The following is a 23,373-nucleotide window of genomic DNA, read 5'->3' as shown; positions in this document are numbered from 1 at the left end:
TTACCAGTAGTTTCGCCTCCCAAAAGAATTATGAAACCAAAGGAAAGAATATCGAGAAATGCTTTTATACTCACAATATTTTAATTTCAGTCACGTACATTGGATGCATTTTTTAGACATGTCAAAGCACTACCGTATTCACACCAAAAGTAGCAAAACACTCACCGCGGTGTCTTCTTTTTCAGACTCCCCAATACAAAGAAGCCTGGGTTGCATTTGAAACGGCAGGTGGAGCCAACATCATGGCTTGAGGACAGGCACTCTGTCGTTAGCAGCTTAGCGTTGGGTATGTTTGGAACCTCCAGGCACTCGATCTTACAGTAGGCCTCTGGAAAAGACCACAGACCATCCTCCAAACATACCAACCTGTCACTGTCACCTAAGAATAGAGGGGAGAAGAAAGACAGGAGACGATATGAGAGGAAGAAAGGACAGTTCATTGTCATAGAATTGTGTTTCTCACACACAAACTCTTCCCTTGGCCACATGAATGCAGAATTGTGGCTTTTCCTTTATTACCTGGAAGGAGGTTGATACTGTGGGTAGAGATGTCCATATACATTTTGGTGATGGTTGCTCACAGTTTAGTGACATTAAGCTTTTTCTCTAATGGGAGCATATCGACGAATCGCCAAAAGGTCTTCAATGGACATGTTCGGTTTCATTGTCAACTTGTGGACCCGGCCAGTCTCCGGGAGACTCCAGGAGACATCACAGAGATGTCTCCTCAACCAGCAGAGACTTGAATCGTCATCAGGTCACCAACTTGTCACCAACTAGTCTCCGGGCCAGTGAGATAGGGGTCTTAACCACAATAGTTTGTCTGCAGTAAGCCCATGTCGTGCCATTTTGGGATGCAATTAGGCAATTGGGGGTGGCACGGTGAACAACTGGTTAGCACATCTGCCTCACAGTTCTGAGGACCCGCGTTCAAATCCGGCCCCGCCGATGTGGAGTTTGCATGTTCTCCCCGTGCCCCCATGGGTTTTCTCTGGATACGACAGTTTCCTCCCGCATCCCAAAAACATGAATGGTAAATTAATTGAAGACTCTAAAATACCCGTAGGTGTGAATGTGAGTGCGAATGGTTGTTTGTTTCTATGTGCCCTGCGATGGGCTGGCAATCCGGGTGTACCCCGCCACTCGCCCAAGGTAGCTGGGATAGGCTCCAGCACGCCGACGACCCAAGTGAGGATAAGTGGTATGGAAAATGAATGAATGAACAAATCAGGCAATTGACTAGGTCTTTAAAAATATGACATTTCTCAGTGTTTAAAAAGTCTGGAGTTGCTCAATCAAATCATCAAATGACTTGAAAGACCACAGAAGAGAACGTAGGTGGATGATAGAGTCCTTTTCTTGGTGAAGAAACAAACCTCTGAAAGATCAACAGAAGTTCAGGAAACTCAGTTACAGTATAGTATAGTATTTTAAGGTCCATAAAGGCATGTGAGCAGATGCTCTCTAAAGCTCAAGAACTTGCATTTAAAAAAAATGTAATCGGCTGAATGCCAAGAGATTGTTAAAAAAAACTCAGCTTTTTGAATACAAATGTATATATACAGTATATCTAAAACTATCTGCAGTCAAGTTGGCATTGCAAATGAGAATCACTTCTCAATTGCTTTACCTGGATAAATAAACCTATGTAGTCAGTCTCATTTGGTTACGCTACCCTCAACTAATAGGTGCGGTGGAAATGCAAACCACATGGGCCACAAGAACATTTTGCTACCAGGAAATCAAAGTTGCTGGACTGGTTGGTGGTGTCTGCAGCCAGGTCGGCGCCTTGACCGGACAAATAACGCAAAGCAAAGCAAATCTATGTAACCGGTGAAACCCCCCCACCCCGGGGATCGATCCCCATGCCGCCACTGTGTCTTGTAGGGGGAGAAGAGAACGCTGACCGCTGAGCTAAAAGCCCACACCACCAGCTTTAAGGATTGGGGAGTGAGATTTCTTAAAGTACATCCGCAAAGCTTAGCTCGTTCCTGTCATCTATATAGTGCATTTCATATACAAGGTAACGATGGGCTAAAAATAAAGAGAAAAATAAAAGATAGCTTCAAACATTTAAAAACAAAGATAGGAAAAAAAAAACATACAGTGCAAGAAAGATCATTTAAAACTGGAAATGCTCTCAAATATTCAATCACAAGCATGAGGAAAAAGTTTTTAATCTGGCCTTAAAAACATTCACACTTGGGGCTGACTTCACTTCTGTTGGGAACTTATTCCATTTGGGTGCAATATAGCAGCTAAATGCTGCTTCCCCATGTTTGCTTTGGACTCTGTGCTCCGCTATCTGACCTGTGTCTGTAGATGTCAGAACCAGACTGGGTTTATATTCCATTAATATTTTAGCATATTCAGGACCTACACCATTTAGTGATATTTAGACCTTTAAAGTCTATTCTAAAGCTGACTGGGAGCTCGTGTAGAGACTTTGGAATTGGAGTCATATGTTCTGATCTCTTTGTTCTGGTCAGAACATGAGCTGCAGCTGTCTAATAGTCTTTTGGGGGAGTCCAGTCAGAAGACCTACAATAGTCACATCTACTTGAGACAAAAGCATGGAGGGGCTTCACCTGGTATACAGGCTGAACTGGAGGGTCCAAGAACTGACCCTTGAGAGACCCCGTAGGTTATTGCCATTCGATGAGATTGGACACTTTCAATGGTTACGAAACACTACAAGTCCTTTCCCCCAGGTAGGACCTGAACCATTTAAGGACTGCTCCATTTAGTCCGACCCACATTTGCAACCTGTTCAGCAGTATGTTATGATCTGCTGTATCAAAGCCCACACTGAGATCCAGTAAAACAAGAATTGATACCTTTCCCAAGTCAGTGTTCAACTTTATTTAATTTAGCACTTCGATAAAAGATGATTCTTTACTGGGATGAGTTCAGAAACCTGATTGAAATTTGCCCATTTAAGTCCAAGTCCATTAAGTCCATTTAAGTTCAAAAAGTGCCTGAGTTGTTTAAAAAACACTTTCTCGATAATCTTGGCTATGAAATGGAGGTTTTAGATGGGCCTATAGTTTGCTAACATCCAGCATTCTCTTTTTTAGAAGTGGCTTATTGGAAACCACTTTAAGAGGTTTGGGAAACTTGCCTGTCTGAAGTGAGCAATTATTTGCTGCAGGTCAGCTAGCATATATTCTGCAATAGTTTTGAAAAAGTCAGATGTTACTGAGTCAAGACAGCTCGTTGATGGTTTCAGCTGCTAAACCGTTTTCTTGTTTTGTTTTGTTTTGTTTTGTTGTTGTTGTTTTTTGGTCGGCTATCAAATTTTGTATTGAGTATTTTCCCGGTTGGTTTTAGGTGTATCAATTAATCATTTTGCTGATTTGTGCTGATACTTGACCTGATGGATTGTAGTTTTTCACTAAAATAGCAAGCAAACTCATTGCATTTATCAGTTGTGTGGAGTCTGATTAACAGGGTTAGTCAGCATTGTCAACCACAGCAAACAGTATAGTAGTAGAGTATTGTTGAGGTTCTTACTCATGATTTCAGAAAAGGATTGTTGTATAGCCCTTTGTCTGTTGAGGTTGTAATATATTTGCCATTTCACTTTTCTCCACTTATGTTCTGTTTTCTTACATTTTGATTTAGAGGACTTTACGATCGGAGTGCTTCTCCGTGTGTTTTAGGTTCAAGGTTGTGTTAGTTTTAACGGGAGGAACAGTATCCATGATATTTGAGATTTTCCAGGTGAACTTATCCAAAAATTCATCAACGGTCTCTGCTTTCACAGTTGATGAAATAGCAATGGTCTCCATAAACTTAGCGCTGGTACTCTCATTTATGTGCCTTTTCTGAATAGACACAGAGGTTACCTGAACTTTTGGGAGAATCAGTAACTCAAAGAACACACAAAAATGACCAGAAATAGCCAAATCCTTAATGTCAACTGATAGAATCTCAACATCCTTAGAGATTACTAGGTCTCGATGTGACATTGAGTGTGAGTTGGACTCTTTATATGTTGAGGGAGGTCAAATGTGCCCATATATATAGCAGAAAGTGATTTTGAATTTTTTCCCATGCTATTGTCAACATGAATGTGTAAGTCTCCCGTTCTGACAAAATAGTTGGAGTCAGTACAGATAACTGACAGCAGTTCTCAAAATTCTTCCATAAATTCTCCATTGTATCTTAAAGGGCTATATATTATTAAAACAATAACCTTTCGATAATCTTTTACTAAGAAACAGAGGTAAACAGCAACAAAACAACAACAAAACAGCTAGAATCCCCCAATATAATTTCTTTACAAAGGTTCAATAAATTAAGAAAATAAATACCTGACTTCATGGACAGCTCTAATTGAATTTTTAAATACAGCGGTGTGACATATTTAGTATCTCTAAATGGGTTTTGCATGACCAGTTTTTGGGAGAATAAATAAATAAATAAATAACTAAAAAGAACGTATTGTTCAATTCTAATGTTTATTTGTGCACATACAATCACACAAAACAAACACAGCACTATGGCAACCAATTTTCCACAAGCTGGAGGAGCTCCTGCTTGGTAAGGTTCATTTTCCATCCCTGTCCACACCAACCGTTCGGAAGGCTCACGCTGGTGTTCAGCTGAGTACAAAGTTTCTCCATCCTGCTCCTACCTACATCGGGTGCTGTAAATGTCCCGCAGGGAGGGAAGAGAGGTTCAGATGATCTTCTCAGCTGCCCTCACAATGCGATGGAGAGTCTTATGGCAAGATGCAGTGCACAGTGTACTACACAGTGATGCAGTTGGTCAAGATGATCTCTATGGTCCCTCTGTAGAACGAGCACATGATGGGGGTCGGGGCTCTGGCTCTTCTTAGCATGCTCAGGAAGTAGAGACGCTGGTGAGCTTTCTTGGCCAGTGATGAGGTGTTGCTGGTCCAGGAGAGGTCCTTGGTGATGTGCACTCCCAGGTACTTGGTGCTGCGGACCCTCTTCACCGCAGCACCGTTTGATGTTCAGGGAAGTGCCCCCTCCTGAAGTCCACAACAATCGCCTTGTTTTTTTTCCACCTACAGGGAGAGATTGCTGTCCATGCACCACCCGGCCAGGCGGCTCACCTCACGCCTGTAGTCTGTCTCGTCCCCATTGCTGATGAGACCCACCACAGTTGTGTCATCTGCAAACTTGATGAAGAGGTTGGAGCTGTATGTCGGTGTGCAGTCATAGGTCAGCAGGGTGAAGAGGAGGGGGCTCAACACCCAACCTTGAGGGGCCCCCGTGTTCAGAGTGATGTTGCTTGGTCTGTTGCTGCTGACACGTACTGCCTGCGGTCTCCCTGTCAGAAAGTCCAGCAGCCAGTTGCACATCGAAGTGTTGAGGCCCAGCTGGTCCAGTTTGTAGGTCCGTTGTTTCGGGATGCTGGTATTGAATGCTGAGCTGAACAGGGTAAAAAGTGTGATTTCCCTGTGTTGGAAAGTCAATGTTTCAGTAGAGTTTAGGAAACCCATCCTTGGGGTCAGCATTGTTAAAGTCCCCAACTAGGATGAGGAAAGCATCTGGGTGGGCCGTCAGCTGTTCACTAATATGATGGGAGCGCTCATTTTGCGCTTCACTCCTTTTATTGCAAGTGTTTGGAGGAATATACAGTAAACTGCCACAAGCTGTATGGCAGTAAAGACAACAGTGCTAACCATTTGAACACTGTACTGAGCTCACTTCAGTGTCGGGCGTTTGAATTGGTTAAAAATATTCCTCTGATTTGTTTTGTTTTTTTCATGTTGATTGTCCTTGCCTGCCCTTGAGACTCCTACATGTCACTGTTTCTGGCTACTGTCAATTCTCAAATCCATCATTAAAACTGGTCAGAATTGTAAGCCTTGTAATGTGGATTCTTCTAAAACCCAAGAAATGAACCACAAATTCTGCAAAATTGAACTTCAAGACAAAATAGTATACAGAGGAACAACTAGGTCACATCGTGGACTGATTTGTCTCAGATAACATTCTTGTTTTCCTACAAGGCTCAGTCCTGTGATAATACAGGGAGTGAACCTAAAGGTTTTGCAATGCCCCCCAATTGTTTACATTTTTTTTTCATTCTTCACGTAGGACATGAATGTTGGGTATGAGTGGAGCCTACGAACATTCAAAAGGGATCATAAAGGTATTGGGTCTAATACTTAAAAATAACATGTTTAGACATGATGGCACAGGTATAATCCAAATGTATTAGATGTACTTGGTACTAGATATATTCTTGGACTTACAAGCGCACCGGTCTTTGGTTGATATGGAAATGCCGCCAAAAATATGTAACCAAAAGCCACAAATTAAATTATTTCTGCACAATCTGTTTTCAGATCACAAACACTGGGGTCGTACTGCTGACTCCACAATGACATTTGAGCCTGCACTGTGGCTTGTCAACCACAGACAAGTTAGCGTGCATCATATTTGTACATTCTGATCACTTCAAGAAAGTATAAAGCAGAAAATTTGGCATATCTGAGGAAAATCATGTGTAATAGTATTTTACATAAAACTGTGTAGTCCTAGGGAATCAATCACTGATTAGCATGGAGGAAAATTAGCTGGAAATTACAAATTGTAAAAGTTTGCAGTAAAGAAATTCCCCTCCAAAAGAACATTGGAACAGTGAGGCCAATTTGTTTATTTCATTCTGTAGACTGAAAACATTTTTGGTTCAACATCAAAAGATGGATATGAGACAACAGACCAACATTTCTGATTTAATTTCTGGGGATTTACAATAAACCGCCCCCTCCATTTGCAAGGAGTAGGGACAGCTCTGCCATTAATAGCGAAAAAACCACAAGTGATCCCCCCAAAACTACCCCCCCCCCCACACACACACACACACACACAAAAAAGGTTCATATTTGCCTATATTAATAATTAAACCATAGCTATACCACAAACTATGAAAATTTCAAACTCATCTTATAACATTACTCTTACGAAAACAGCTTCCAATTGATTTCATTTTGAAATTATGCACCCAAAATGTGGATGCACGTGCGGCTACGACTAACCTCTAACCTCTTCCGCCTCCTAGGCTAAACTTAACTCTGCTCAACATAGACAAAGCTAGTCTCTGTCGAAATGTCATAACATTGGTCCTTGACACCAAAATGCCACAAGATGGCACCAAAGGCCCTGACTAAGTAAGATGACTGGCACCAAAGCCAGTAGTCTTATGGACACAATACTGTAGAAACGGTCCTTGACCTTTGCGGTCATTCGTTTTTTTCCCGATCATGTAGGAAAACAAAAAAACGGGAAATGAGCCTGTTTTGTTTGTTTTTTATGAATGTAAATTAAAAAAACGTGAACGACCATGTTATAGTTTTTTTGTTCTGATGTAAACAAAAGATGGAAAACGACCCTATTTTTGTTTTTTGTTTTGATGTACATACAGTATGTAAACAAAAAACTGGAAATTAAATTGAAAAGCGCAAAATGAGCCTTTATCTGCTTTTCTATTCTGTGTTTATTTAACCTAAATCGGGAAATAAAATACGACCGTAATTCTTTTCCACATGCTTGTATTGTGCAGCTTTGCAAATGACCCGGAAGTCCATTCTTCTCCTTCTACAAGCTGCTGCTGCTGCTGCTGCTGCGACTCCGTACTGCCTATGAAGCTTTAAAGCCCCGCAAAACAACCTCGAGAATTACAGTTGTATTTTATTTCCCGATTTGTGTTAGAAAAACATCTAATAGAAAATCAGAGAAAAGTTTTTCTTTTTTTTCAATTCCCAACTTTCAAACAAGAAACAGGAGACAACTCATTTCACGCTTTTTAAAATGGTCAGAAGTCAACAGTGCGCATTATACATAGGTAAAAAACTTTCACATTTTATAAATGTATGTCGCCATCTAGTGGTTATGAAAAAGCTGTACACTTTCATTCCAAAATGCCAACGCCACCTAGTGATTATAAAAAAAACTTTAATTCCAATATGACAGGGGTACATATGACTGCATATATGTACAGCTGTGCTCATAAGTTTACATACCCTGGCAGAATTTGTGAAATATTGTTTTTTTTAAATACGACTGACTGAACAACAACCATCATTAATTTCTTTATGCTTATGTTTTCTTTAGTGATAATGCTTTTCTGCAATGCTTGACCATTTAATTTGAATCCCATGAAAATAAAATGAAATGTGTTTCGCCTGGTCCTTCATGTTTTCTTTCAAGAATTGTACCAATTTTACAAATTCTGCCTGGATAATCAAGCATATGAGCACAACTGTGTGTTTTCTAATTTACTAAATAAAAGTAGGGGTGTTAATTTCAAAATAAGAGCAAGTACACTAAAAAAAAAAAAAAAGGATTATGTGTTCAAATAAAGTGCTTAACTTCAAAATCATTATTTGAAAAAAACAAACAAAATACAGATAATACAGTTCATGTTTTGATCATATGGGTGGAAGCAAAATCATGCATTGTAAAAATGTATTGTACATAGGTAGAAGGGTTTTTCAGAATTTTGAGGTCATCTTTGGGAGTGCGTAACTCAAAGTTCCTGGGCTGGTTAGTGGAAATGTCCCTTATGCTTTGCAGGGTTTTCAGCAATGTAAGTTATGTTAATGTGAGGGGAACATGTTGTCGTGTTATGTGGATTGGGTTTTGTGGATTGGCGCATGAGTTTTATAAGATCTAATTGTCTTTGAGACCGTGAAGATACAGTATCTATGATTGGGATTGGCGAGGGAGTGAGTCAGGGGATGGGTGCGCGGCGTCTATCTGTCTGCGAGAAAGACAGAAAGAGACGTTGGATGTTTTACTTTGGTGACATTAACGGTTCATTTTTACAGTAAAGAGGTTATTGATCGACCAAATCTTGTCTTCGTTTCATTGTGGAAGCAGATGCGACAGTATATTGTCTGTCTTCGCGGAGTGGGTTTGGTTGACGGCTGAGGCCATACCGTGCGGTTCCCAGCATGCATTGAGCCATGCAATGCATGCTAAATTGTTGCAATAATAAGGACGTTAAACACGATAAGGATTATCTTACCTGCAGTTCACTGAATGTGTGTCCTATTTAAATGTCCACCACACACAATACATTTATGTTGCTTTTTTTTCTTGCAACCCTGACCGTGACGTGTGCGATAGAAAGACCTCCCGGTCAGTTCCGCTCTATGTCAAGCAAAGCTAGCCTAAGTGTAGCCTGCCATCTCATCCGCTGTGTAAGACAAAGCTTACTTAACTGTAGGCATGAAGAGCCTTCTTTGTCTCTGTGAGACTTATCAGCGCCACCATGCATTAGTTTGAGGCACTGCCGGTAGAAAGCTGCGTGGAGCTCCCACCTATTGCTTTCTACAAGGTGTCCGTGTTACAGATGTATAAACACATGATTGAAGCTTCATCGATTTGAAGCTTCAATCGCAAATGTGAGGCATCGAGTTATCGGTTCAACCCCTAGTGTACAGCAATGGGCAAAACTTAGCACCTTTCCACCATGAGTCCCCTTAAAGTACTTAGGCCTATCTTTAAACTTCATATGTACAGTATTTGATGGTTATTCTGATGTTTATTATTTACTTGACAAACTGTTCAACTAACAACACATCAGACCATACTTGAAAAAGTGGTGGTTTACCTTGAAGAATGGCCGGTGATCCACAAGTAAAGGAGCATTGTTTTCCATAGGTTGTTCCCAAGGGACAACTGAATATGGCATGGTAGACATGAGACTGATCTGGCAGGCCACAGTCTACAGGCTGACAAGTAACTGCACGATTCCATAAGCCATGAAAACACTCGATCTCCGTCATGCCTCTGGGAGAGGTAGGGGCACAAAAGTCAGAGGGATGATAGTATAATCCTAATCATATTCTACACATCATTTCATTCCATAACAAACCCCTTTAGACACTTACACCTGTAGAGCACTCACATAACGTTTTATTGTTAAACACATTTCTTCTCTTATTATGTATTTGTCTCTCAGGGGTTGTTCCGTCACAAAGTAACTCATCCAAGGTTCTATGATCCGTTTTCACAAGTACATCACAATCTTAACATTTTCCTTCAGCGTTTCTATACATAACTATAAACGTGTTTTGTTTTCTTTTTTAACGGATAGATACCACCGCAATAACTAACTTCAATCTATCACGATTCATATAAAATGTACAACATTAACAAGTAAAAAGGCAGGCTTGCAAAATACAGCAGGAGTGCACCTTCCTGATCTGTTTTTTAATAGAATAAAACTAAATGACCCTTTTGTTTTTCGGGTTGTTTTGTTTTTTGTTTTGTTTTGTCAAACCTATTCATTTCTAGCTTGATTTAACATCCATTCATACTTGACCTATGCGATTGTGAGAAGTAGGGAACTCATATTAAAGACGCTCTAAGCAAATAGCCGTTTTGTTTCTAAATACATTAAATATGTTTGAAGACAAGTGCTTAAAACATATCCAAAGACATAATATAGTCCTGAATTGTTGAGGTATAGCTTAAGCATCTTTTTCACTGTTTGAATTTTCCTGATTTTGTGGGCGGGGCTAAAACACAGCCCCATATCACGGGACTGGGGCGTATACTTTCTAGCGCGAGTTCCCTCCCCCACGACATAAGTACAAAGTGATGCTATGCTGCTCACTTGTGAGTTAGCCGTACCTAGCTTTCATAATAAGGCTCGTTCACCACTCCAGCGTGCAGTCAGCAAGCTAACAAGAGCTGCACCCCGAAAATGCGTCTTCGCCGGATGCCTCAATTTACAGAACAGCTCGGTGACGTGTTTTTAAGCTTCCACAAAATGAGGAAATAAAATAAGCGGTGGACTGAACACTGGAAATAAAAAGCACGCCCGCTATTGACCAAGGCGTCTTTCCAATCTCGGTATTGTGATCCCAACCCATAACAGGTGCTCAAATGAACCCAACATTCCTAGAAAATGGGGTTTTTGAATTGCCCCTCACGTAAGCATGATATCTTGAAATTTTACCCTCAAGTCCGGTTTGATGGACTGCGCACAATAGCCTCTGCACGATAGTCTTACACACCACAAACGCTGACAGCAATGATAGCGTAAAACTGAATTTCTCTGGAATTTTATACTTCCATCTATAATCCGTAGATGGATTATAAAACAAGCACTTAAAACTGTAAAACATTGGGCATTATTTATTGTACCTGGTGTGGTGGGATTTCCCTTCCGTTAAGTGGAGTGAGGCTGAAACCAGAGTGACACTGAACAGAGCAGTGAGACGACTGCCCACCTCCTACACACCTGCAAGGATGCATTTCAGTTTGCAAATATATATATATATATATATATATATATATATATATATAAACCAAATATAATCTATTTCTATTACCTGACAGAGGCGTGCTCAATCTGAGGGAGGCTGCAGCTGTCCATCTGACATGTTTGCCTCAAACAGCTAATGCAGGGACACAGCATGGGAGCAGAGGCACAAAAAAGAGAGAGCAAATTAGAATCTAAACTTCTCTCGCCTTGATATTGAAACCTATATTATTATTTGATTATGATTCATATTGTCATGTAGTGTGTTGTACGTAGGTAGCTGTGGGAGAGCCCACCCTCTGATGCGCACCCGGTCACGGCGAAGGTGCTGAAGTGGCAGGATGTCCTCAGGGCTATGCCCCCGATTGCCACAGATGAGGAGGAGAAGAGGAGGATAACAGATGAGGTGAGGAAGAAAGGCTGAGAGAGGTCATGGGTCACGTTAACCACCAACGGGTTCCGATGGCATGAGAGGTTATGGGTGCCTTAAATGGAGATATTTCATTGAGTTGCACATACAATACACACTCAAATGGCAACCTTGTATTGACTGTGACGTATGCACTTTGCAATGAGAATTCCGTTTTGTTTTTAACACGATTCTTAAAAGCCAAGGTACCTAATGAATGATTCTTTCCAATAGTATCACAAAGCAGGATTGTCGCAGTCCTCTGACAGTGGTCCCCGCTCCATGACCCATCAGAAGCCAGATACACCAAGACAGAGGCTGCCACGCCGGAATGGACAAATCCTACCTATAATAGTAGTCAAAGCATTTCAAATATATTTCTCTGATAAAGATATGTTCACATCCACAGTTTATTATAAAGGGAAGGATATTGGTAAAGCCGTAAATGTTCTTGTATTTGATTGTGGTTCTAACAGTAGAACATGGATGACTAAAGAGGAAATAAAAATACTGCTGAACTTTAAAATTCCTATGATTTCAATATATCTCAATGTAAGAGTATGCTGTGATGTACATTTGTATCTGGTATTGCAGCAACGATAGTATTTGATAATCTAATACATTCCAGGCAAAATGGGTGATGGGAAATATTGGGCACTGGAGCTAAAGCTTTCGATTTCAAGTTACAAAAAAGAAATCATAAGTTCCACTTACGATTTCTTTTTTGTATGGCTGACTCTCCAGAGTCAAGCTTGAATATATCACTGCTATCACGACAAGAACAGTATGCATGTAATGTTGTACCTGTACTGCTGTGGTTCCCCAATGACCACAGTAAATATTCAGTGACAAGATGAATACTTTCATCCATACAAAATTTCACCCCAAAACGATGAATGGCCTCAAAACATCTGATGTCACCTGTTGAGTAAAGGCTTTGCAAGAATTGGTAGAGATGGATTTTTCAAAATGTTGGGGTGGCCAGCAGCCCTGTATCCCACTGTAATAGATCCACGCCTACACTGAGCAGCAGAGAATCATACCTTGATTTTCAGAAGCAAAACAAGACCAATCTGTACTAAACTGACCTTGACCATCCCGATGCCGAGACATGCCTTACCTAATGACTTGTCACTGGTGGACGACAAGAAAGTGAGGGAACGTAAATGGAACGCAGGCAAACGACACGGGCGGTGATAATTGTTCATTTTAACATAAAACCGAACGAATGGCCACGAATGGCCCCCAAGCCGACGCTTGGACACCCTTGATAGTGCGGGAGGCTTTTCGGCGGCAGAAAGAATATTTCAGCTGAATGAGTCGTTTCAAGGAGACATGGCAGACACGGGTGTTATAACGATGGCTTTTCAGAATGTCAAAGTGGGCAAAGGCCGCCTTCCTCAACAACTTGCAGAGTTGTTCGAGGCCAGTGGAAGATGAGTCACTCAAGCCGAAAATTACTTCAGCCCTGCATAGATCCTTCAAAAGCCGACTAAATATGTGAGCGCACTCGGTTACGATGAAGGACATTACTTTTTTAAGTTACGAAATGACCAACAACCAATTATCTCCCTTGCCATCCCACTATCATTCATCCATCTTAAAGTCACTTATATTTAAAACCAGATTTTTTTGCTGCATATTGTTCTGGTCTGAAGGATTGAGGTATGAGATTAACACATGACCCGGGACCAACGGTTTTAGAGAAACATGTGTTGCTGCCCATCAAGGAAGCCCATTTAAAAAAAAGTTATTTCATGGGTTGAAAATATAATGGAAAATATACAAGCAGATGCTAATCTTCTTAGTAGTCAATGTGACATGCATGTTCACCCCAAGTTCAGACTTTTGCAATTTGAAAATATAAAGATACGATCTCAAAGTGAAAACAGAATATCCTGATATGGATCAATAAAACTATGAAACGAAACTACAAAATAGGAATAAGCAAAGGCTCAATAATAGCCGACCAAACGGTCTGGAAAATGATTTGTTTGACTTGACATAAAGTGATTGAAATTGTCGAAGACAAAGTATAGCAACCCACATGCAATACTGAAGAGGAAGAACAGTTGCAATCACTTACCTTTAGCCAAAAAGGATGTTCTACATCATTACTTTGGTCAGAATGAGTTGTGCAAGGGAACCATGCATCAGTGGGCAGTTTTTCACTCACATCCATGTACTGGTACCTACAAAGCTTTACAAAGTAAATACATACAGCAGGTTTTATACACTCCCTTCCAAAATTACTGGAACAGTAAGACCGATTTCTTTCTTTTTGACTGAAGATATTTGGCTTTGAAAGCCAAAGATGATTATGAGACAAGAGATCAACATTTCAGGTTAGATTGCTTGTGTTAATGCACATCTAAGATCGGCTACCCAACTGAGAATATCACAAGATATCACAACTTAAGACATTATATGTGACCCCCCCCCCCCCCCAAAAGAAAATAGGTGGGCAAAGGTATTGGAAAAGATAAAGAAGAAATAAATAAAGAAGGTCAAAGTGAATAACACTATTTAGATGCAAATCCTTTGCCTACTGAGTCTGTTTCCAATCGACATCTCCACATATTTGCATTCTTCTTTTGAGATGTTTTTCCAATCTTTCAGCACAGCTTCTTTGAATTGTTTATTCTGAAGGCTTACTTTGTTTCAGTCTCCTCTTTAGCAAGTAAAATACATGCTCTATCATTTTCAAGTCTGGATATTCAGTTGGCCATTCTAAACCTCCCCTTCACCCCCCAAATGAACTCCTTTGTTGAAGGATCTCCTAATAGTTTGGTTGCATCATACTTTCTATTAATAGACAAAATATTTTTATAGACTTCAGAGTTCATTTTACTGCTGCCGTCTGTGAGCTCATCAGAAAAAAAGCTATAAAAGCCAGAACCAGGCATGACCTCCACTGAATTTGTTGTTTGGGGGTGCCTTTTCTGGACACTCGCATGACAAAACCAAGGTGTTTTTTTTGTAATGAAATTGGCACGCGTATACTAAGTCCATGTTAGAGAGTCACTCTATGGAGCTGTAAATATCCAAAACAAGGGCATTGAAGCAATCGCAATCACAACTGGACTGTTCTGCTTGTCTTAGATGACGTTTTGTCTCTCATCTGATATCTTTTAAGTTGTGTACCAGATCCAGATATAAATCCCTAAGTACCTGGAAATACAAGCTGTTGATCTCTCATACGGATTTTTATGATGCCAAGCCCAAACATTTCAGTCCATGGCAAAAATTAAGGAATTGGTCAACATTTTCTCAGAATACTTTCGGAAGGGTGTATGTTGACTTGGGCTTGCCCATCTCTCCAAAAGTCAACAAGAAAAAGATTTACCAATAACAAAGAAAAGACAAAGAGCCGAATTAAAGTTTACGCAACTTTAACTTGGGTTAATCATCCCTGCTTCCCTTGTGTCTACCAATCAGCTCCATCTAGCCACTTATGCCACGTGCAGGTGTGCCTTTTGCCTTGTCAGTTTGTTCGTATTTAGTTCCCCGTTTTCTTTTAGTCGACAAGCCGGAAGCAAAAGAAGTGTCATTTCATTGTCTTAGTAACGTGTCATGTCATGTTTGTCAAGATGAGTCGCAAGTATTTGTTTTTGACTTTTTGTTATTTAGTATTGATCCTACTGCTCCAATAATTTCTGTTTCGCCTTTTTTGTTATTAAATCCCTTATTTGAGTATTTCCTGTACTGAGGTCCCACTTTTGCCTCTGCACCACCACAACAAAATCCTCAATCGTGACAGTGGCCTGATTAATTGAAGCTCCTCACCTCACTTCAACATACCAAGATGGTGCCAAAGCAATATTTTTCGATTACACGTGGCTTTGGCCTGAGCACCAAAACAGATCACATGAAAAATAGGTCATGAAAATAGAAATACAAAAATCAGCAAATAGATGACTTTACGAGTCGCTGAATGGTGAATATGCTGGGGTTCCCTGTATTCAGATGTTGTCGTATAATTGAATTTAAATATATCACCCAAATATATTTTTCTCCACACTACACTACACCATCAGGGACTGGGATGATGATGATGATGATGATTATAATAATTACTGTGTCGTAGGAGCAGTAGACATTGGTAGTAGTTGTAATGTAATGTTATGTAATAGTGATTGTTGTGGCTGGTGACACTTATTGTGCAGTGTAAAGCATTAGTTAAAGTTTACTGTAACTGCAAAAAATATAATATACACACATAGACCCTTTCCAAAACATGTATAATAACTCTACTGTACGATACTATCATCTAGAATTTTTTCCTAAGCCTTCTGGTTTACATGTCATACTTTTTGAAATGATGGTTCACCAGTGGCAGCATGGGCGGGACAGTGGTCAGGGTCCTGATGCGAAGCTGTAGCAGTAGATGCCCACTGGTCTGTGTAACCCAAAGGTGTAAAATAACCACAGTCCTGAACACTGGAAACCCGTTCAAAATCTTCGCACACGCCGTCCCCATCAAAAACATAACATTGGCTGGGTTCACCTATTGGTAAAAGAGCACAGGAAAGCAGGATTTATGAAAGAATAAATATCCACATTTGAGCGACCGGTTAGAGCGTCTGCCTCACAGTTCTGAGGACCGGGGTTCAAATCTCAGCCCCGCCTGTGTGGAGTTTGTCTGTTCTCCCTGTGCCTGCGTGGGTTTTCTCCGGGCACTCCGGTTTCTATATAATATAGATATTATATAAACAAACAACCATTCGCACTCACATTCACACCTACGGGCAATTTAGAGTCGTCAATCAACCTACCACATCTGTTTTGGGGATGTGGGAGGAAACCGGAGTGCCCGGAGAAAACCCACGCAGGCACGGGGAGAACACGCAAACCCCGGTCACCAGAAGCTGTGAGGCAGATGTGCTAACCAGTCTCCCACCATGTCGCTCCTTAACTTTTATTACTTCATATACACCTGAATTAGCCTCCAAACGCTTCAAGAACCCCAACAAAGATGGACTGCTGAATATGCTTCTACTAAACAGCGTGTTCACAGTTTCCACAGAAATGCTTTTCGAGACTCACCGATGCAGTTGAAGCCCTTCTCCTTGTGACATTTCTTGGAGCAGCCATCACCATCCAACAAATTGCCATTGTCACATTCTTCTGTCCTACAGAGTCAGTACAGACACTATCGGTTGAGTCTTTATCAATTGCCTATTTGCATAGTGGTCATTAAAGTGTGCCTACCCACGAATGACACCGTCTCCGCAGTAGGGCTGCCCGTGTGTGTAAAAAAGGGATGGGGAGAAATTGCTGAGAAGACCACCAATCTCCACCTGGATCATGTACTCATAGCTTTCTCCCGTTTTTACAGTTCTGGAAAGAAGAACATTTACTTCCTCTTAGATGTGTGGCTTCAGGAAATTACACTTTACAGCTTTACACACGTGTACATTTCTATAAAGCATTGATATTCATGTTAGGTTGACTTTATATGTGCTGGAATGAATAGAATGCGTTGCAATGAATGGAATGAAACCCTTCCAGAAAACATTCCCGTAAATGTGGACGTCACCAACCCAACAAGTAAGAAAAAGAAGGAGAAGACAAAAAGGTGGGATATTTAACTTTTCACTGATAATATGCTCCCTCCGCTGCTTTCAGGGTGCATTCAGCAACAGTGGACGACTGGTTTAGCACATCTGTCTCACAGTTCTGAGGACCGGGGTTTAATCCCCGGCCCCGCCTGTGTGGAGTTCGCATGTTCTCCCCGTGCCTGCGTGGCTTTTCTCCGGGCACTCCGGTTTCCTCCCACATCTCCAAAACCTTGCATTGTAGGTTCATTGAAGACTCTAAATTGCCCGCAGGTGTGGATGTGAGTGCGAATGGTTGGCTGTTTCTATGTGCCCTGCGATTGGCTGGCGACCAATTCAGGGTGTACCCCGACTCTTGCCTGAAGATAGCTGGGCTAGGATTGGCTCCGGCGTGCCCGCGACCCTAATGTGCTAAACCAGTCGGCCACCGTGCCACCCCCAATTGCCTAATTGCACCCCAAAATGGCATGACATGGGCTTACTGAAGACAAACTATGGTGGTTATATATAAATATATATATATATATATTCAAGTGTGATGTTGAGGTCTGACAGCCCGGTGAGACGTGGTTAGCAAGTCTGCCTCACAGTCAGACAGTCAGACTCCAGCTCCCCGCAACCCTGAACAGGATAAGCAGAATAGAAAATGGACCGATATTCATCTATACAGGACTTTGCTAAGCAGTCCACAAATACAGTATGATTCCCCTTGCTCTCTTTTGTTGTATGCATTAATGCCGACAAATGCCTCCTATGACTAAAACGGCCCTACATTCTGGCGTAATAGCTCCATCTGTTGCTTTGGCATGCACTCAACAGCCTGGATTTTTACTGCCTGCGTAGACGTAGATTTACTGACCTAAGAGAAAGGTAATAAAATGGAATGAGGGGAAACCGTTCAAAACCATGGATTTAACCGTGATGAAATCCAAAACGATACAAACATTTCGCAAGCACCACAACTAAACTCAAAGTACATGTGCAAATACATTTTCAAATTTATTACAATCTACCTCTTGTAACCCTTGATAAACACAATGAAGATACATAATACATAACATCCTTGACAGGGGACATAGAATTGAAATTCCAAATAATTACCATCCGAAACGTGAGGGTGAGAGTTGAGCATGGAATGTTACACAAGAATCTCATCCGACACTTTGATTTAAACTTTTAACCTGAAATTACACCAAAATCCAAAGTATAACTGAAGGTCTTTTCTAAACCTAGTAAGAGTAAATATAGGAAAGTCACTTATTTGCACCAGTACCTCATCTTTGGGTGCTAGCGGCGCAATGAGTAAAGTGACCGACAACGGATCCGAAGATTCTAGGTTTGACTCCCGGCTAGCTTAAGCACATTTAAGGCATAAAGAAATGTCAGCTTCGTTGAATGTGGACAAAGAGAGCCAGACAGGATGCAGCAATGGACGTTCCAACACCAACATCCCCCTCTGCACCTATTGTGTCCCTGAGCAAGACACCAATACCGGGAGCTTCTCTCCGGGTCCTAAGTCACTCACGGCTTCAGTGCATGCCACAAACTGAAGAGGGCACATTTCTAGAATATGCATGCGTCACAAGGAAAATACAAATGTTTTTTTAAGGACGAGGACTTTGGAACAGGAAAGGGTCACAGTTCAAGGCTCGCTGCAGACAAGAAAAGAAATAAAATGGCAACGAGTTGTTGGAGAGCTGCTCATCCGCTGCCTGGCTACTGTCGGGGTCTGGTTGTGCAAGGCAACGAACCCCCTTAGCTCAAGGACTGCAGGACTATTTTCGTCGCACATTCACACTGACATCTCTCCTTGCGTGACTGTGCGTGTGGTCTGGTTCGCTGTATGGTGTGAAACAAAAATATACAGCACAGTGTACATTGTATTTGCCCTTGAGCAATCACAATCAGTATAGCCATCATTTTCTCCTATCATTTTCCATATGACTCATTAGTGTTGGGGGGAGAAATGAACCCTATCCCAGCTGAATTTCGGAAAGATGCAGGGTACACCCTGGACTGGTCACCGGCCAATTGCAGGGCACATAATCAGATAGGCTACTTGTCAAAATATGTTGGCACTTCCGTTGCTTTACCTCTGCTGTATCATCCTCAGAATTCTCATCCCAAATCGACCAGTTGAGGGTGTACCCAGCCTATTACCCAAAAACAGCTGGCATAGGCGCCAGTACGCCCGCGACCCAAATGGGAATAAGTGGTTCAGTGAATGGATGGATGGAAAAACCTTTTAACCTTTTTAACCTCGTGGTTGATTTCCTTTGATTGGTTGCTCTTTATAAGGCAAAGACCAAAGTACCATTAGCTTGCTTATTGGGCTGCATCTGTTTAGGATGTCTTTTATGGATCACAAACTTGTTTAAAGATTCATTGCTGGATTTCAGCCTTGGCATTTCAGCATTCTCATTCGTCGTGTCTCTAACTGTTCAGATCTGATACAGAATCAAGTGCTACACCCTTGTCGTACCCATCTACAAAAGGCAACCGAACCTCATGGCTTACCCTGTGGAATTTACATTGTATTTAATACAGATGGGTGAAGTCAATGTGTATAATTTGTCTCTTAATCTTTATGATATTTATAATGATCTTTTGGTTTATTTTTTTTTCCACAGTGGTTCAGCCCAGAGGATGTTTCTTCCTTTGGCTTTTTGCTCACAAATGATTGTGCGCCGTGAAATCTGCCTAAAAACTAGCAAGGACTATCAGCCGATATATTACAACGTTATGAGAAAAGGAATGAATGAATGAACACTGGGTGGTGGTGGTGGTTTTTGTACCAGTACAGTTTTTGTTCCACCTCCTTTTGACTTTGTTTGACAGAACATTTTTTTGTTAGTTTATTAACGGAAAATGCGTTACATTTACAATGTTTGCATATGTTGATTTTTGGTAGACTCGATAAAAAGTTCCAGCACAAAAGCATAATATTCTCAGCAGAGCTCTTCCTTCAATTAAAAAAAATGCTACTGACATCCATAATTTTCTTACAAGGAGAATGATTCATTGACATTGAATAAAACAGTGTGCAATTGGCCTTGACAGAGGTCAGTGCGAAATGATAGCTTTAATTTTGCTGAAATCCATCTTGACCTTGTTTTGGTCAGCTTCGAAATATTGCATCATGCATCAATAATCACTTAATAGTCACCTGTCCGTGAACGTCTGCTGGGTCTGAGGTGATGGCAATTTGCTGGTGAAAGGTGGCCGCCGGTGAATCCGATACAGCAAAGGGCGACAGTCAGAGCAGAGACGACTACCGGGGCCAGAAGACAACATTGCAGCATCAATCTCCATCTTCTCATCAAAGGTGCAGAGCTTTATGGCACTGATGGCAACATTGTTGGTATCGAGGCGCAGGGTGAAGGGCATGTCACAGAAGACGTGCTGTGGTCCAAGGTTCAAGGTTTTACCTGTGTCTATTATCAGCTCTATGTCAGCAATGGCAGGATTATCTGAGAAGAGGCAAATGAATGAAGTGGATAAATACACATTTGTTTCTTTTAATAATGAAACCTAAAATAATGTTTTGACTCCTTGAACCCCATACATAATGGATACACATGTAGGTCCTAAAGCATTTGGAAAATGACAGTGCTTTATGATTTCATTTTTACAGACACCAGATTGGATGTGGTTGAAGTGTACAATGAGCCCTTTTTCTAGCCATATCACGCATACCACAACATAGGCACTGTGGTGATACATTATGAAGGCAAAATCATTAAAATGCCGGCAAGGTTAACATTTTTCTGGACTTAATTGCAGATGTGTTTTGACTATCATTTTTAAATGTTATGATAATTTAGATACATTTAGAGAAAAGGGAAGTTAAAAAAATACCCTACTATTCTCCCATACAAAAGTCATCTAAGCATGCCTTTATGGACTTGCACTGGGGTAGTTATTCTCGAAAAAGAAAGCCTTCTCCAAACTTCCCAAGGGTTTCAAAGCGTAGCATTTTACAAATCTTTTGTGTGTCCAAAGACTATTGTTTATATAGTGTGCCACTGTACTATGAAAATTTGAATATGAGACTTACTTGTTGAGATGTATGTTATCCAGAGGGTAAGAGTGTGTGGGACAATGGGGTGGAGAAATTTCAGTGTGAGGGTACAGCCCTCCGTCTCAGGACATGGTGATGTCACATTAGCATCATAAAGGTTGAGATCAGGACTCCACGCTTGGAGACTAGGCTCACATGGCTGCTCAACATCAGGTGTGCCTGGAGTTTGAAAACACAACACAGAATAGGACTATTACCGTCATTGCTCATGTATAATGGGCATCTTATTACCCCCAAAAATGTCAAAAGTCAATAGTGTGCATTATACGTACATAGGTATAGGGGAAAATGAAAAAGACTTTCACATTTTACAAATGTATGCCGCCATCTAGAGGTTATGAAAAAGTTGGACAGTTTCATTCCAATATGCCACCGCCACCTAGAGGCTTTAAAAAGGTGTACACTTTCATTCTAATATGACAGGGGTACGTATGACTGCATATATGTACACTTGTGCTCATAAGTTTACATACCCAGGCAGAATTTGTGAAATATTGTTTTTTTAAATAAGACTGATGACTGAACAACAACCATCATTAATTTCTTTATGGTTATGTTTTGTTTAATAATAATGCTTTTCTGAAATGCTTGAGAGTTTAAATTGAAGCCCATGAAAATAAAATTAAATGTGTTTCGCCTGATTCTTCATGTTTTCTTCAAAGAATTGTGCCCATCTTACAAATTCCGCCTGGGTAATCAAACATATGAGCACAACTGTGTGCTTTCCCGTTTACCAAATAGAAGTAGGGCTGTTAATTTCAAAATCAGAGCAAGTAAATAAAAACAAAGTATTATGTGTTCAAATTAAGTGCTTAACTTCAGAATAATCCTTTGAAAAAACTAACAAAATACAGATAATGCTTCATGTTTTGATCATATGGGTAGAAGCAAAGTCATGCATTGTAAAAATGCATTATACATACAGTGGGTACGAAAAGTATTCGGACCCCCTTAAATTTCTCACTCTTTGTTATTTTGCAGCCATTTGTTTAAATCCATCCATCCATTTTCTGAGCCGCTTCTCCTCACTAGGGTCGCGGGCGTGCTGCAGCCTATCCCAGCTGTCGTCGGGCAGGAGGCGGGGTACACCCTGAACTGGTTGCCAGCCAATCGCAGGGCACATAGAAACAAACAACCATTCGCACTCTCAGTCATGCCTACGGGCAATTTAGAGTCTCCAATTAATGCATGTTTTTGGGATGTGGGAGGAAACCGGAGTGCCCGGAGAAAACCCACGCAGGCACGGGGAGAACATTTAAACTCCACACAGGCGGGGACGGGGATTGAACCCCGCACCTCAGAACTGTGAGGCTGACGCTCTAACCAGTCGGCCACCGTGCCGCCCATTTGTTTAAATCATTTAAGTACATTTTTTTTCCTCATTAATGTCCACACAGCACCCCATATTGACAGAAAAAAAACTTAATTATTGAAATTTTTGCTGATTTATTCAAAAGAAAAACTGAAATATCACATAGTAGTCAGACCCTTTGTTGTGACACTCATATATTTAACTTGCTGTCCATTTCTTCTCCTCATCCTTGAGATGGTTCTACACCTTCATTAGAGTCCAGCTGTCTTTGATTATACTGATTGGACTTGATTAGGAAATCCACACACTTGGCTATATAAGACCTTACAGCTCACAGTGCATGTCAGTGCAAATGAGAATCATTAGGTCAAAGGAACTGCCTGAAGAGCTCAGAGATAGAATTGTGGCAAGGCACAGATCTGGCCAAAGTTACAAAAACATTTCTGCTACACTAAAGGTTCCTCCATAATCCTGAAATGGAAGACGTTTGGGACGATCAGAACCCTTCCAAAGGCTGAGCAATTGGGGGAGAAGACTCTTGGTGACGGAGGTAAAGAAGAACCCAAAGATCACTGTGGCTGAGCTCCAGAGATGCAGTCGGGAGATGGGAGAACGTTCTAGAAAGTCAACCATCACTGCAGCCCTCCACCAGGCGGAGCTTTATGGCAGAGTGGCCCGACGGAAGCCTCTCCTCAGTGCAAGACACATGACAGCCCGCATGGAGTTTGCTAAAAGAAACACCTGAAGGTTTCCAAGA

General features: G+C 41.1%; 1 protein-coding gene across 1 annotated transcript in view; it reads right to left on the bottom strand.

Annotated features, from left to right (window-relative positions):
* Positions 1 to 23,373, bottom strand: part of pappa2 (pappalysin 2) — a 64,239-nt gene that overhangs the window by 20,881 nt on the left and 19,985 nt on the right. Inside the window, 13 exon segments of the mRNA XM_061694504.1 lie at positions 166 to 379; positions 9,598 to 9,774; position 11,016; positions 11,139 to 11,235; positions 11,327 to 11,392; positions 11,567 to 11,741; positions 11,876 to 12,011; positions 13,752 to 13,865; positions 15,976 to 16,172; positions 16,712 to 16,797; positions 16,877 to 17,005; positions 20,390 to 20,693; positions 21,281 to 21,463. Coding sequence (XP_061550488.1) covers positions 166 to 379; positions 9,598 to 9,774; position 11,016; positions 11,139 to 11,235; positions 11,327 to 11,392; positions 11,567 to 11,741; positions 11,876 to 12,011; positions 13,752 to 13,865; positions 15,976 to 16,172; positions 16,712 to 16,797; positions 16,877 to 17,005; positions 20,390 to 20,693; positions 21,281 to 21,463 — 1,879 coding nt within the window.

The sequence above is a fragment of the Phycodurus eques genome, chromosome 13 (genome assembly GCF_024500275.1).
Source record: "Phycodurus eques isolate BA_2022a chromosome 13, UOR_Pequ_1.1, whole genome shotgun sequence".
Taxonomy (NCBI): Eukaryota; Metazoa; Chordata; class Actinopteri; order Syngnathiformes; family Syngnathidae; genus Phycodurus; species Phycodurus eques.
This window is presented reverse-complemented; position numbering and strand designations above follow the sequence as displayed.